Genomic DNA, 12,338 nt, shown 5'->3' with positions numbered 1-12,338 from the left:
TTATCGAGGCTTAAAGAATGAAAAGGAGCGATATAAACGTCAACAGTCCCCGTTAAACTGATGAGTGGATGAGGATCTGACTCGCGCGCCAATTGGCGCACTCGACAGGATGAGCAAACTGCGCATGCGCAAGTCTACAACATTTCAACATGTTATCGAGGCTTATGAAAAAAGGAGCGATGTAAACGTCAACAGTCCCCGTTAAACTAATGAGGGGATGAGGATCCGACTCGTGTTAATTGGCGAGAGAGGAAACACTGCAACGAAAGGTCAGGAAAGCTGGCATTTTCACTGCTTTTTTTTTTTTTGCTTTTTGTCCGGCGCAACTACGGAGGAACGAAAGGCGAAATGGAAGGAGGCCAGATTAGAGCGATCGCTTGGCACGCGTGCGGCCCGTAGATGCCCGGAGGAAATGGTTCGTACGTTCCTGTCGAGCAACTTCCCGCGACAAGGCAGCACGCGCGCTACTTCAGCAGGGTTCGCCTCAGTGAAGCGATAGCGCGGGAAATGCCGATGTATGAGGCTCTCGCCTGGTGCTTCTCCACAGCCTTTTCCATCAAGAACAAAAATGAGAACAGTGCTCTGTTTTGTATTCTATTTTAAATCCCTACTTAAATCCCGAGAAATCATTGTATTGGCACTGTAATGAGTGTCTAATTATTTAAAGCGGGGTATGCGATGCTCGTGAAGAAATGAGCTTCTGACCTTCTTTTTTTCCTCTTTTGCAAACATTGGCGCAAGCATTTCCGTCCAATTTCAGGCTTCTCCTCACAACTTAGCTTCATAAGTTGGCTCTCCTGCGAAACACCAGCGTCGCGGGAGAAAGCCATGCACACGCACAAAAACGCCGCGATGTAACTTCGGTCAAGCGCGAGTAAAGCTAAACCAGCTAAAGTTGTCAGTGCTCTCGCATGCGTGCTGACTACGGCACAGTCACACAGCCGCCATTTTTTCCTCGTTTTTCGTTTTGATTTAAACAGCGTATGGTGTGCCGCGTGATACGTCGACGTTAACGCAAACTATTCAAAGCAGAAATTTAAGCAAGTTGGTGATGCGATTTCGACATGGTAAAAAGCGCACTAGAGGGGGACAGAAGCAGAGACAGGGAGACACGGGACGAGCACTAATTAGCGCTCGTCCCGTATCACTGTCTTTTCTTCTGTCCCCGTCTAGTGCGCTTTTTACCATGTCGAATAACGCAAAGTTCAATTAGTGTTGTGATGGTGAAATTTATTTCTTTTTTCTTCATTGCGTTGAAATTTAGTAAATTCGGAGATTTACACTCGCTTGCACTGCCGTACGCTATTCCATAAAGTGTAGCCTTATGTGCCCTTCAGGATATGCTTCGGGCTGTCACCGTTTTTTAAGTAAAGATGTACTCGTTCGCTACTGCTCCGTTAATGTCCAGGAGCACAAATTGAAGAGTTTAACATCACAAGCTTCGAGGGAATGAAGGCAACGTATAGCTCAGAGCTGTGGTCTTTTAAAAAGGAAAGAGAACCCCAATGCTCGCGAGCGGACAAGCTGAGAGACACCATTCGAGCGGAAAAACAGTCCTTCAAAGGTCGCACTGTTCTACGAGCAAGTGCCTTTCACAATGGTTTACAGAGGTAGGCTGGGTGGTACTACACGGCATCCGGGAATGATGACAGGGCTGGAGCATCGCAGAGGCGGATTACCGCCCAACGACTCGTCACTGCACAGGACAATAGGACATCCCCGCTAGCGCGTTGAAGTCGCCCCTCGCCGAATATCTCGGAGGAGGAAAAGAGAAACAGAAGGCGACAAAATAACGGAGCAGAAGATGAGGGAGTCGTTCTTAACAGCCTCCGCTGCGCACGGGAGTTGTAGCTTTTATTTTTCAACCCAGCCTTTTTGAGGAGGGAGTACTTGGCGTATCTGCGGAACAATGAGGAGATGGGTGGAACCGGGCCACCAGGGGTCGCTGGGAGTGTGGGGCCTTTTACGACACTGACGCTAGCCACCGGAACTACAGCCGGATCTATCTGCTGCATCTCCATCCGATTTTTTTTTGTATATATGTCTCCGCGCGAGGGCAGTATGTTGACAGGCCTTACACCGTGGAATACGCTGAGGGGGAAACACCGGGAAACCTTGGGCGTGATTGCTTACTGGCGGCAAATGTCCAATGCCGCCTATTGCGTTTATTTGGAGGACTCAGTAATCCACTTCAGGTATATACAGTGTGCAAGTTCGGCCGCTCCCGTGCGGCTAGCGTGTTCCTCGGCGTTGTACACGGCTGATCCCGACTTGATACGTTAATCTTTTGGTCCCAGAAAGAACTACGCCAGTTTTGCGGAATTACTCGGAAAATCGCTGCCACGTTTCATCCGCTACCGATGCTGCAAATGCCGAAAATAGACACGGGTAGGAGTAAGCGCACGCCTTTGGACCATTTTAAACATGCCGCCCTTCCATTCAGCTCTCCCTGAAATAACCTAACGGGAACGTTGACGTTAAGGGGCCAACGTTAGGACGGCGCGCTTACTTGATGACGCACCTCAGCGCCTCGTGTGTGTTCTCGGGCGAGGTAAGAGGGTGAGGGGAGCTGACGCCGTAATGATTATCCAGATCCCTGTCTCTCTCAATGACACACAGCTCATATGTTCGCTAGCACACGAACGTGGCGGCGAGCAGTGCCCAGCCTACGGTGGCTTTTACGTTTCTATCGCTGGCTTTGTGAATGGCGTCGCTGTGGCGCCAGAGAGAAAAACGCATGAATGGAGGGCGGGGTCCGATAACGTAAGAGGGCTCGCGCAGCAGAAGCCAGTATCCGCGTTCGCGGCCACAAGTCTGCTTCTTCTTGAGCTGAGGGAACCCGGCGAGGGCGGAGGCCAACTTTCCTCGAAGACAGGAAGCGAACGGCGAGGACTAGTAGGGCGCCCGCCGGCCGAGTCGCTAGTTCTGTTCAGCAGAGTCGTGTGGTTGCGGTGCACGCCGCAGAAGATTTTGAAAAGCGCGGGTGGCCTTGTAGTTGGACTCTACGTGCAAACGACAGCGAACTCCGAGCGATCTTCGTAGCAGACGACGCTGACGACGTAGCAGACGATGCGAGCAGACGATCGTCTGCTACAACTCAGACCGCGGCCATGACGGCACTGCGCGGAACTCTCCGGGGGGCGCGAAAGGAGGAGACGAGTTCTGTTACGATGTGTGACTGTCTGCCTGATGCAGCACCTCTTCGCACGACGAGACGGGCGGTAGTAGGAGAAACGGAGAGAGGGAGAGGGAGAGGGAGAGACGCCGATTCTTGGGAATCCGGGCTCATCAAGCAGAAAGGGAAGAAGACCACGGACGCGGCCATTGCTGTGTTCGCCCCATTCTGAATGACCCGCTTACGCGTTTGCGGGGGCGAATGGGTGGTGCGGAGAAGTCATCTCCGCATCAGTTATCCCCGCCGCCCCGCGCTGACTTCCTCCCATTGTGCTGCATAGTGGGCCTCACAGTTGTCTAGAGGCGGTGTTCAAAGTCGTTTACTCGCATCAAAGCGCATGCGACCACCTTTTTAGTCAGTCTGGTTGCGGCTGCATCCGGTAGGGTGTTTTTTTTTTATTCTCACAACGCTGGTCATTCACGTTCCAAGCCTATTAATCACGCGAAAATACAGCATGACTAACCCTGTGTAGTCAGCACGATGTTCCTTAAGCCGTATAACTACAGCGGAATCTCAAAAGACGAAGTGTTTGCAACGATGAAACGTAGGTGACTGACCAAGTCAGAAAAGCGGTTTGACGTTTCGGTACCCCTGTCGGTATGTTGTTCAGAAGGTACCCGTTGCGAACAAGGTACCAGTAGAACAAATTAGATTGTGAACAAGGTATAGCCGTAGGTGTAATGAACCGTCAAACTTCTTTTCTGACTTGCTCAGTGACCTACGTTGCATTGTTGCAAACATGCTTTTACCTGAGCAGACAGTATTCCATCAAACAGTGGACTATAATAAGACCAACTCTGTCACGACGAATTTCGTGTTAAGACAAACAACACTTTTGCAGTCTTGTGACCAGCACAACGCCCTCTTAGTACGAATTTCTGATAATGAGAACAAATTTTCACGGTTCCTTTAGAGTTCGTGCTTACGGGAGTTTACTGCATTACTTAAGATCCGCCGCACTTCATAAAACAGCAACTGGTCTCAGTAAGCATGCGAACCCTGCAGTTTACTCCAAATATCCGTGGTATTTAAACTTGGCGCGAATCTGTACGTTAGGTGGCGCCGACGCTGACGACTTGTGCAGTGACAAAGGCAGCGATTCGTCTGCCCTGCCCCGTGTTTTAGGCATCGTCAGTTGCCGAGGAAGGCTCCCACAGCTGGTTCTCTTGCATACGCAGGACAGAAAGTTGAACGCGGAAATTAACTCTGCGTGTCCGTCGCACATGGTCGCGGCTTGATGACTCCTCCCTTGGGTCGCCGCGTCAGCGTCGCGACACGAAAGGAGGCGAAAAATAATCGACGCGAGTGGGAAGACGCTCTTCGAATCTCGGCTCAGTCGGCGGCCGCGACGGGCACATGTTGGCTGCATCTGTCCATCCAGCGGGTGCGGTGGCGACGACCTTGGAGTGACGACCTCCCGAGCTGCCTTCCCGATGAGCTATCCGAACACCTCCAAGATAGCAAAAGCGAATAAATGCTTCCTAGAGCAATATTTCCCCTCAGCTGACAGCGGCCTCGGTAGCTTAGCTTCTCTTGATTCCGACCAACGAAACTAACCGAAAGTCCTGTCAAATGTGTAGCCTTTGTGACCCTGAGGCCTTCTTGCCTGGGGGGCAAGAGATGGGCCTTCCGAGACGATTGCTCAGGGCAGCGGATGAATCAATGGAGGCGCTTTCAGAGCTACGGGGGGCGACACCCCGGGGGTCCGTCCATCCGAAAGGGCAAGGCCTTTGAATGTGACAGTCAGTTGTCTCTACTCTCGAGCGACGGCGGCACAGTGACCCCAATGCAACGCAGAGCTTCGCTCGTTGCCTTCTCAGCTATTTCGTTGATGTCAGCCTACGCAGTGTCTGCGCACTTGTATGGTGGTTCCTTCCAACCTCTGGCCGAGATTCTTACTCGTAAACTCTTGCCGATTAGGAAATAATGATGGGAATACATTTTTGGTTTCCGACAGTAATGACGGAGCTGGATTAAAAAGTAATCATTGCGTAGTTAAAATGGACAAACAAACGCTGAGGCAAAATCGTGGGTTTCCACGTGCTTTAATTGCGTTGCCTACCAAAAGAAAAAATATACATGAAGAAAAACAACCGAAATAAGGAAGATGAATTAAGGCGAGTAAGAAGCGCAAAATCTCTGACCTTGCTCGGGTGCGCAGATTTTGTTGTTTTCTCTCTGCGAGCCCGACACCCCTGTTCGTTCACCGCGCGGTCGTCTGCTACGCCGGGCGGAAGATTCCTGTCGCGTGGTTCAAGTTCAATGTCACGCGCCGACAACTCTTTCGCTACCCGCGTTTTTTTTTTCTTACTCCCCCCTGTCTCGCTTTCGACAATTTGCAGCCGCTGGGCTGCTGGCCGTTCCGTATAATACATGCACCGTTCCCACCACACCACATCAGCTGACAAGGTCGATAAAGCGGGTTGGCAGGTCGCGCGCAGTAGGCCCCGATGCGGTGCGGTAAGCAACGCCCTCCTTCGGTGAAAACGAGATTCCCCCTCCCCTTCCCCGGTGTTGCTGGATACAGAAGTGGAGTAATATATGCCACGCTTATCTCGCCGGAATGCGCTCCCGGTTTTGGCAAGTAGCTGCCGCGCTGGCGGATGACATTCCGATGTCGATGCTGCTGCTGCCTAGCGAGCGAGGGCGGCCTTGGGACCGCGTCGTAGCGGGCCAAGCGGGTTCGGGGAGACGTGTAACTAAGGGACACACTACAGGTGCGTACAGAAGGCAAAGGAAGAAAGGAATTGTTCTGAACACAGAATGTGGCGGTTATTACGGAGTGTTTCTTCACCGAAATACGCGCGTATCTGCATAAATGCGTAAGAACAATCGGCATGCGCAGGTGCGAAGGATGTCAACAGCCGCCCCTTCCCAACATGCCTTGACCGCTAGATGCTAACAACACTGTAATGCTACCTTTAATCTCTTCTTAGTTTTCCCATGAGTTGGAGGTAAGCTTACATACTACTTGCACTCTCGGCTTAAAGAGTAGCTGATATAATGCTCCCAGACAAAATGCGCCGGTACTATTTTTTTGGGCGCATCGCGAGAGCCTTTGTGCCACTCGCCGAACGCCGCTGCGTGCGGAGGAATGAAGTTTATGAAGCATAAAGTTTCATAATAATGTACAATACTCGGGTAAAATTGAAGAATGGCAATAGCTCACGTAATGTATCACTCCGCCGAAGCGACGGACTCGTGACGTAACGCGGGCGGCAGTTTTGAAAGTAGATTGAACTTAATGCGCCACATCGTCTGCTTTCTTCTCACAAAGTCTGTTTGTCATTGCTGCAGTAGTTTATAAGCTCATTAAGTCCTAAAAAACCCGGGAACGGCTCGCATCCCGTTCAAAATACTCGCAGTAACGCACTCTTTGCGCTGCGCGGAGGAACTGCTGCCTGCGGTGATGAGGCGCAGGGGCAACTCCTATTGTCGCTGCACCCGACTGTAGCACGGTGATGAAGGGGACACTGACCGGTGTAGCAGAGGCTGATGAAGGTCTGCGCGTGGCTTCGGATGTGCTCCCGTCTGTGCCTGGCCGCCTTGGGGAGGTCGATCCTGTGGATCAGGTGGTCGAGGAAGTCGCACGCGATCACGCCGCACACGTCCCACTTGAGGGTCGACACCACCAGCAGCTCCCAGTCCTGCACGTACAAGAGGACACAACGGTCAGGGTGCGGGTCAATACGTCCACGGAAGAAGAACCTTGTATGCTCTAGCCCGATTGTACGGATCATCCGAAATTCTACGATTCCCTGATTCTATGGATCCCAAATTATACGTATCCCGGATCCTATGGATCCCCGATTGCACAGATCCCCGATTATACGAATCATCCGAAATTCTACCGATCCCGGATTTCACGGATACCAGACACTACGGATCATCCAAAATTCTACGGATCTCCCATTGTACGGACCCCGATTGTACGGATCACGGATTCTACGGATCCCGAATTCTTACGCCCCTCGCAGCTGCGGACAGGCCCGATTCTACGCATCCCCGATCCTATAAATGTCTAATTTTACTGATTTTCCGAAGCAACTAACAAAATCGTATTCCACGCGCAGCTGCGCATGGGCTTAATGCTTTCTAGATTTTGCGAGGTTCCCGATTTAATGAATAGTTCACGGAGCAGTCGCACGGTGGAAATACCTGGACCAGATGTACAAAAAATGAGACAATGCTCATACTCAAACGTCGTCCCTAAAAAATTCATCATGAAGTATCTCACTGGCCCTTGCAAATACATTATTTATTCGCATTAAAAACACCGGTAATTTTTCAACCCTCTTATATTCTAGTAACATGCGATTGGGTTTGTTTCCGGAGAACACTCCCGTCTTTTTTTAACTTGGTGCCATTAATGAGAAAGTCGCCTCATAATTCGATTTTAGAACACAAAAAGCAGTCCTACTCATACACGTATATTTTGTTGTCAAGGGTTAAATCAGATACTTCTCAGACGAACTGACATGCTTATTAGCTCAGTTGCTAAGGTAGACGAACAAAACTGCCCTCAGGAGTCATCGCCCCGCTCCCGGGATTCCCCTCAAATCAATTAGCCTTCACCTGTCCTCGTCCAATATGCGAAAGCTCCGTTTACAAAAAGTACGGAAAGAAAAAAAAGCTCAGGTGAAAGAATACAAGACCGTGCGGCCTCCCTCCAGTCTCCTTTATTACATGGCCACCAAAGCGGTAATACCGTCAAATCACAGGGGGAAAGCTGTTCGAGGCATCGAGCTCGAAACAGCGTGTGTCAGCCAATTCATTCGTAAAACGCGTTGCATCAGCGGCCGCAAGCTGGCTGACAAGCGCCTACTACGACTCAGAATAAGGCCCGTACTATGATGCATGGGCGCCGCTTCGTCGACTCCGACGCCCCTGTCGAAGAGGCGCTTCTCCGTGTCGTTAATCCGCCGCCACTAAGCGTCGGCCGAACCGCGATGACGACAACGCCGCCGCCGCCGGGAGCGTGGGAACGGCGCGCGTCTCAAAATATCTCTCGGCTAGGCTGCAAACGGCTACGCAGGCGGTCACAGTGAACAAAAAACGCGGCCAGACGCGACGAACAAAAAGCGACGGGAGTGGAAGGGGGGAAAGAATGATGCGTTACGAAATACGTCTCGGGTCACGAGGGTAGTGACAACTTAGGTTACGACAACGGGACTGTTGTTTCCCCGTACTCTCACCGTCGCCCGAGTTTTCTCCATTGTTTGTTTCGCATTTCTTTACTGACACAAACGAGGTTGCAAACTCGAGCATTGCGGTGAGAGGGAAAACGCGGAGGAATGTTACGGTAAAGAAAAACACTGAACGAAGGGGGGGGGGAGAAACAAACTAAAAGAGAAATATAACTAAAGAACCCACGTGTCAGCCATCATAAGAGCAGCGCCAAGTACATCGCAATCACGCGAACCAACTTGCCGCGTTCATTGGCTCCCTACAATGGCCGGCCACTGAGGTAGCCGAGCAACGTGATGGCGTCCAGTCTGAAAGTGGTTGCCTTTGTGCGCCTGTCCATCAGAAGGCGGACGCAGCGCAAGTTCAATGACGCCCGTCAAAAGATGATTTAGGCTTAGGAGGATAAATGCCGCGGCAGCTCAGCGGGTGGGGCGCCCGCAAATAAATCTGTCGTTGACTGCGTACGGGAGCGCCATCTTCCCCTCCTTGCGTGGAAAGGGCTCTTTAATTAGAGGTAGAAAGGCGGATGTCGCGACATCACGCATGCCGTGAAGGTGGATCCGAAACGGGCGGTGCTCTGAGCTATAAAGGAACGGAGAATCACTAAGTAGAACTGAGCCTCCCAAACACAAGCTGTTGAGAGCCAGTGGGAACTGATTCTTCGCTGTGCTTTGATAAAATTCCGATCAGAGGACTGAATTTTCTGTTCAAGCCCGTACAAGAGTAAACTTCTGGGAGAGCCCATATTGAGATGTGCGCGTCAGGATTTTCCTTTGTGTGCATTCGCAAAGTACAACGCTTTTGCAAGGCCCAGAACATAGTGGCGTACTTTGCTCTGACGTGTGTGAACAATCATTACCCAGCAACGGGCGGTAATTGTTGCCTAAGATGCTTCTGATTCGCAATAACTGGACGTCCGAGTAGCCGGTGCGTTACTTTGAGCGGCAGTTTGCGCAAAACAAAAATAAACGGAACATCGATGTGTGGGCAAGGAGACGCAGGATAAGACACAGGACAAGCGACGTAGGAATCGCTTGTCCTGTTCGTGTCTGCCAACATGTCTGCTCGTGTCTGCCAACTACGTCGGTATTCCTGAACTTGAGACATGAAGTTTGAGGTAGATATCTGGAAATCGGGGCTTGCGCCCCCGAAAAGGAGCAGGCTTAGTGTCCAGAGAAGAACAGCTCGAATGCAACAGCAGGGTCACGCGGACTTGCCGACGCAGCGTTAGTGAGCCATGTCCTGCTGCTGCTGCTGCTGCTTCTGCTGCACAGGCTCGGTCGACGGAAGTTCTCCAGCCTGGCTCCGGTGCTTTCCCATGGGCGCCGGTGTGAGTGGAATGCGTCTGCCGCTCAGTCGACACCGCGCCGCCGATCAGGCCATGGGAAGCGGCGGCGACCACTAACGTGCTCGCCGACTGAACACTACCCGCTTCGAGTGTAGTGTTCAACAGGACACCGCCACGGCCGTCGAGGCGGCACGTCAGGTCCCACGTGAAATTCGTTCGTCCCGCATCAGGCGTTCAATCTGCGCGCATGTACACACGCCAGGGTTCGAGGACAGTCTATCGCTGTCTCTGGGCGATCGCTAACCTTCCTGCCTTCGATGACTCGGTGCCTGGTCGCAGTGGGAATGGATAAGTACGGCGGACGTGCTGTAATTTCAGTACACTGGAAGCCGGCCATTTGTGGCTTCAAATGCCGCTCCACTGCGCATAGAATGCCGATGTTGGTGTGCAGGGACTGTGGCCGTAGCCCCCCTGAGTAAACACGCAAAACAGAGGGAAGAGGTGACAACTGCTTTCTTCGCCGAGCGTCGGTCAATGCGACGTTCGTTTTGAGTATTTGTGTGTTCGTGCGCGATAGAGACCACCAGAGACTTTTGTAGATAAGGAAGTTAGGCCTAACCGCAGGCTGATAATTAAGGAAGACGCTTATGGCGACCCACTGGGTCATTCTGCGAGGCAGAATAATAGGGCATTGCCAAATTGCAGCATCTTTCTGTGCAAATCCGCCGCGGAGGGTGACGCCATCAATCCACAAGCACTAGCTCCCTGAGAACAAGCTGCAGGGACAAAAATTCACACTTTCCAGCCACCTTGTCACATTCCTCCGTTTCGAACACAATCACCGTGTACGGAAAGTGAACGCTTCAAAGCCAGCAGCGCACATGGCGCGTTTCCCCCGGCATGGCGCGTTTCGCCCCGGCATGGACATGTGCTCTTCTTGGAATTCTTTCTCGGGCCAAGACGGAGCCACGCCGGAAGTGGACGACAATTGTGACGTCGTCGCCCGCACTGCGATCCGCAGCCTACGGTTGGCTGCAATCTACTTTTTTGTGTTTGTGTCCGTGCGCTTCGTTTTCACGGCACAGGCACCGTCCCGCGCGAAGATATTCCGCGAGTCCTTGATCCCATTGCAGACTTCCCCCGGTCCGCCCAGGAGAGGGTCGCACCAGAGCACGTACGAACAGACGTCGGAATGTGGAGCGCCTGCTCCCCCGCCACCGCTGTCGGCGCGACCACACGACAGGTTCCCAAACGGTGGTTGTGGCGCGGCCCCTCTTCTACGCGCTCTGCGATGGACCCAAGGGTAGCAGCAGCTCAGGGCTTGACCGCTGGGCTGGCTCCGCCGTCGGTTCCCACAGGGGAGACGTCACCATTGGAAGGGCGGGGAGGCGTAACCGCGAAGGCAGTGCGAGCTCGAGTTCCTCTCTTTCAGACCGATTCCATTCATGCTAAAGAGCTCCTTTTTGTCCGGCGCCCTGAGCTCAGGATCGCCGACGAAGGAACCTCAGGTTCATTCACGAGTTCAACCTGCCCCGCGAATTTTTTTTCCCCTCCCTCTTCGCATATCGACCCTGTTGGGCGCTGAGAAGCGACGTCCCCGTACGTTCCGCCAACGATGCCCGTAAGCTCGATCCTGAATGAAACCCAGGAATGTGGACATCCGAGAGAGAGGAGGCGGCAAAATAGAAACCGCGAGCTCCCAGATTCCGCATTTTCCACCCCAGAAAGAGACGCGCAGAGAGCCGACGAAGTGCGAGAAATGTGTGGGGGGAGAGGGGGGGGGGGGGTGGACAGAATGAAAGCATAGGGGTGGCCTTATCGGGAGCTACCGAACAATGGCGGCAAGAATCTAACTGCCAGCGCGACGGCATGAAAGGACTCCGGCATGCGACGAGTAGGGGCGAGCGAGTTGGGAGGGGGACTCGCGGAAGTGTACGGCATCGTCGCTGCACTTCAATGGGCGCACAGAAGCGCTTGGCCTTTTGAGCGCGACCGCCGGCGCTGCCTCGATGACGACGATGTCGACTACATCAATGTAAACAAGAATGCGGCGCCGTTTGTGTGCCCGCGCTTTCGTCTGTTTCCCTTCGCTGCTACGTCTTATGCGTGCCGTACTCTGCAGCTTGTGGGCTTCTGGAGACGCCATCGGTAGCGTGTTACTCGCCTTCCCTTCGTTCCTTCACTAATCGTTCGCCGGCTGACTTCTCAATGCACTGCGTGTCGAGCGCTTCATTCACCGGCAGCTCGACAGCCGTGCGTTCGTTCATTCAAGGGTGTTAGCAGCGCGGCTGGTGGGTTCCGCAAGGCGTCACCGTGTGCCCGCTGCTGTTTACGTGGTGGCGTAGAGCAATCGCGCACCACCGATCCCGCCCCGCTCGCCATTCGCGAGAAAGCGGAAATTCCAGAGCGCCCCTAGGCGGGATCGCGTCGTACTACAATCGACATACAACACATTCTTTTTTTTTTTTAGTTTTCCTTCTCTTGAGCCCCAAGGGCGACCCCAAGTCGATTCCGTCACCAGGAAAAATCGATTACATGCAGTTATTACAAATTTGTTATCCCTGGTAGTGTCAAAGAAATTTCCTGGTCTTTGAGTTGAAGCACCAAAGGTAGTATAATGTTGTCACTGTGAAGAAGCTCCCCGGCCTTATTACTGCGCACCAGAGCACAGTCACGGAAGAAAGATTC

General features: G+C 52.6%; 1 protein-coding gene across 4 annotated transcripts in view; it reads right to left on the bottom strand.

The window, feature by feature from the left end:
- LOC144142524 (G1/S-specific cyclin-D3-like) overlaps nucleotides 1-12,338 on the bottom strand; it is a 429,137-nt gene that overhangs the window by 27,328 nt on the left and 389,471 nt on the right. For all 4 annotated transcript variants that reach the window (XM_077674105.1, XM_077674104.1, XM_077674103.1 and 1 more), the window contains one exon: nucleotides 6,654-6,822. In XM_077674105.1, the coding sequence (XP_077530231.1) occupies nucleotides 6,654-6,822 (169 nt within the window). The remainder of the gene's footprint in view (nucleotides 1-6,653; nucleotides 6,823-12,338) is intronic.

The sequence above is a fragment of the Haemaphysalis longicornis genome, unplaced genomic scaffold (assembly GCF_048455015.1).
Source record: "Haemaphysalis longicornis isolate Haplotype H1 unplaced genomic scaffold, Haemaphysalis longicornis Haplotype H1 scaffold_6, whole genome shotgun sequence".
Lineage (NCBI taxonomy): Eukaryota > Metazoa > Arthropoda > Arachnida > Ixodida > Ixodidae > Haemaphysalis > Haemaphysalis longicornis.
This window is presented reverse-complemented; position numbering and strand designations above follow the sequence as displayed.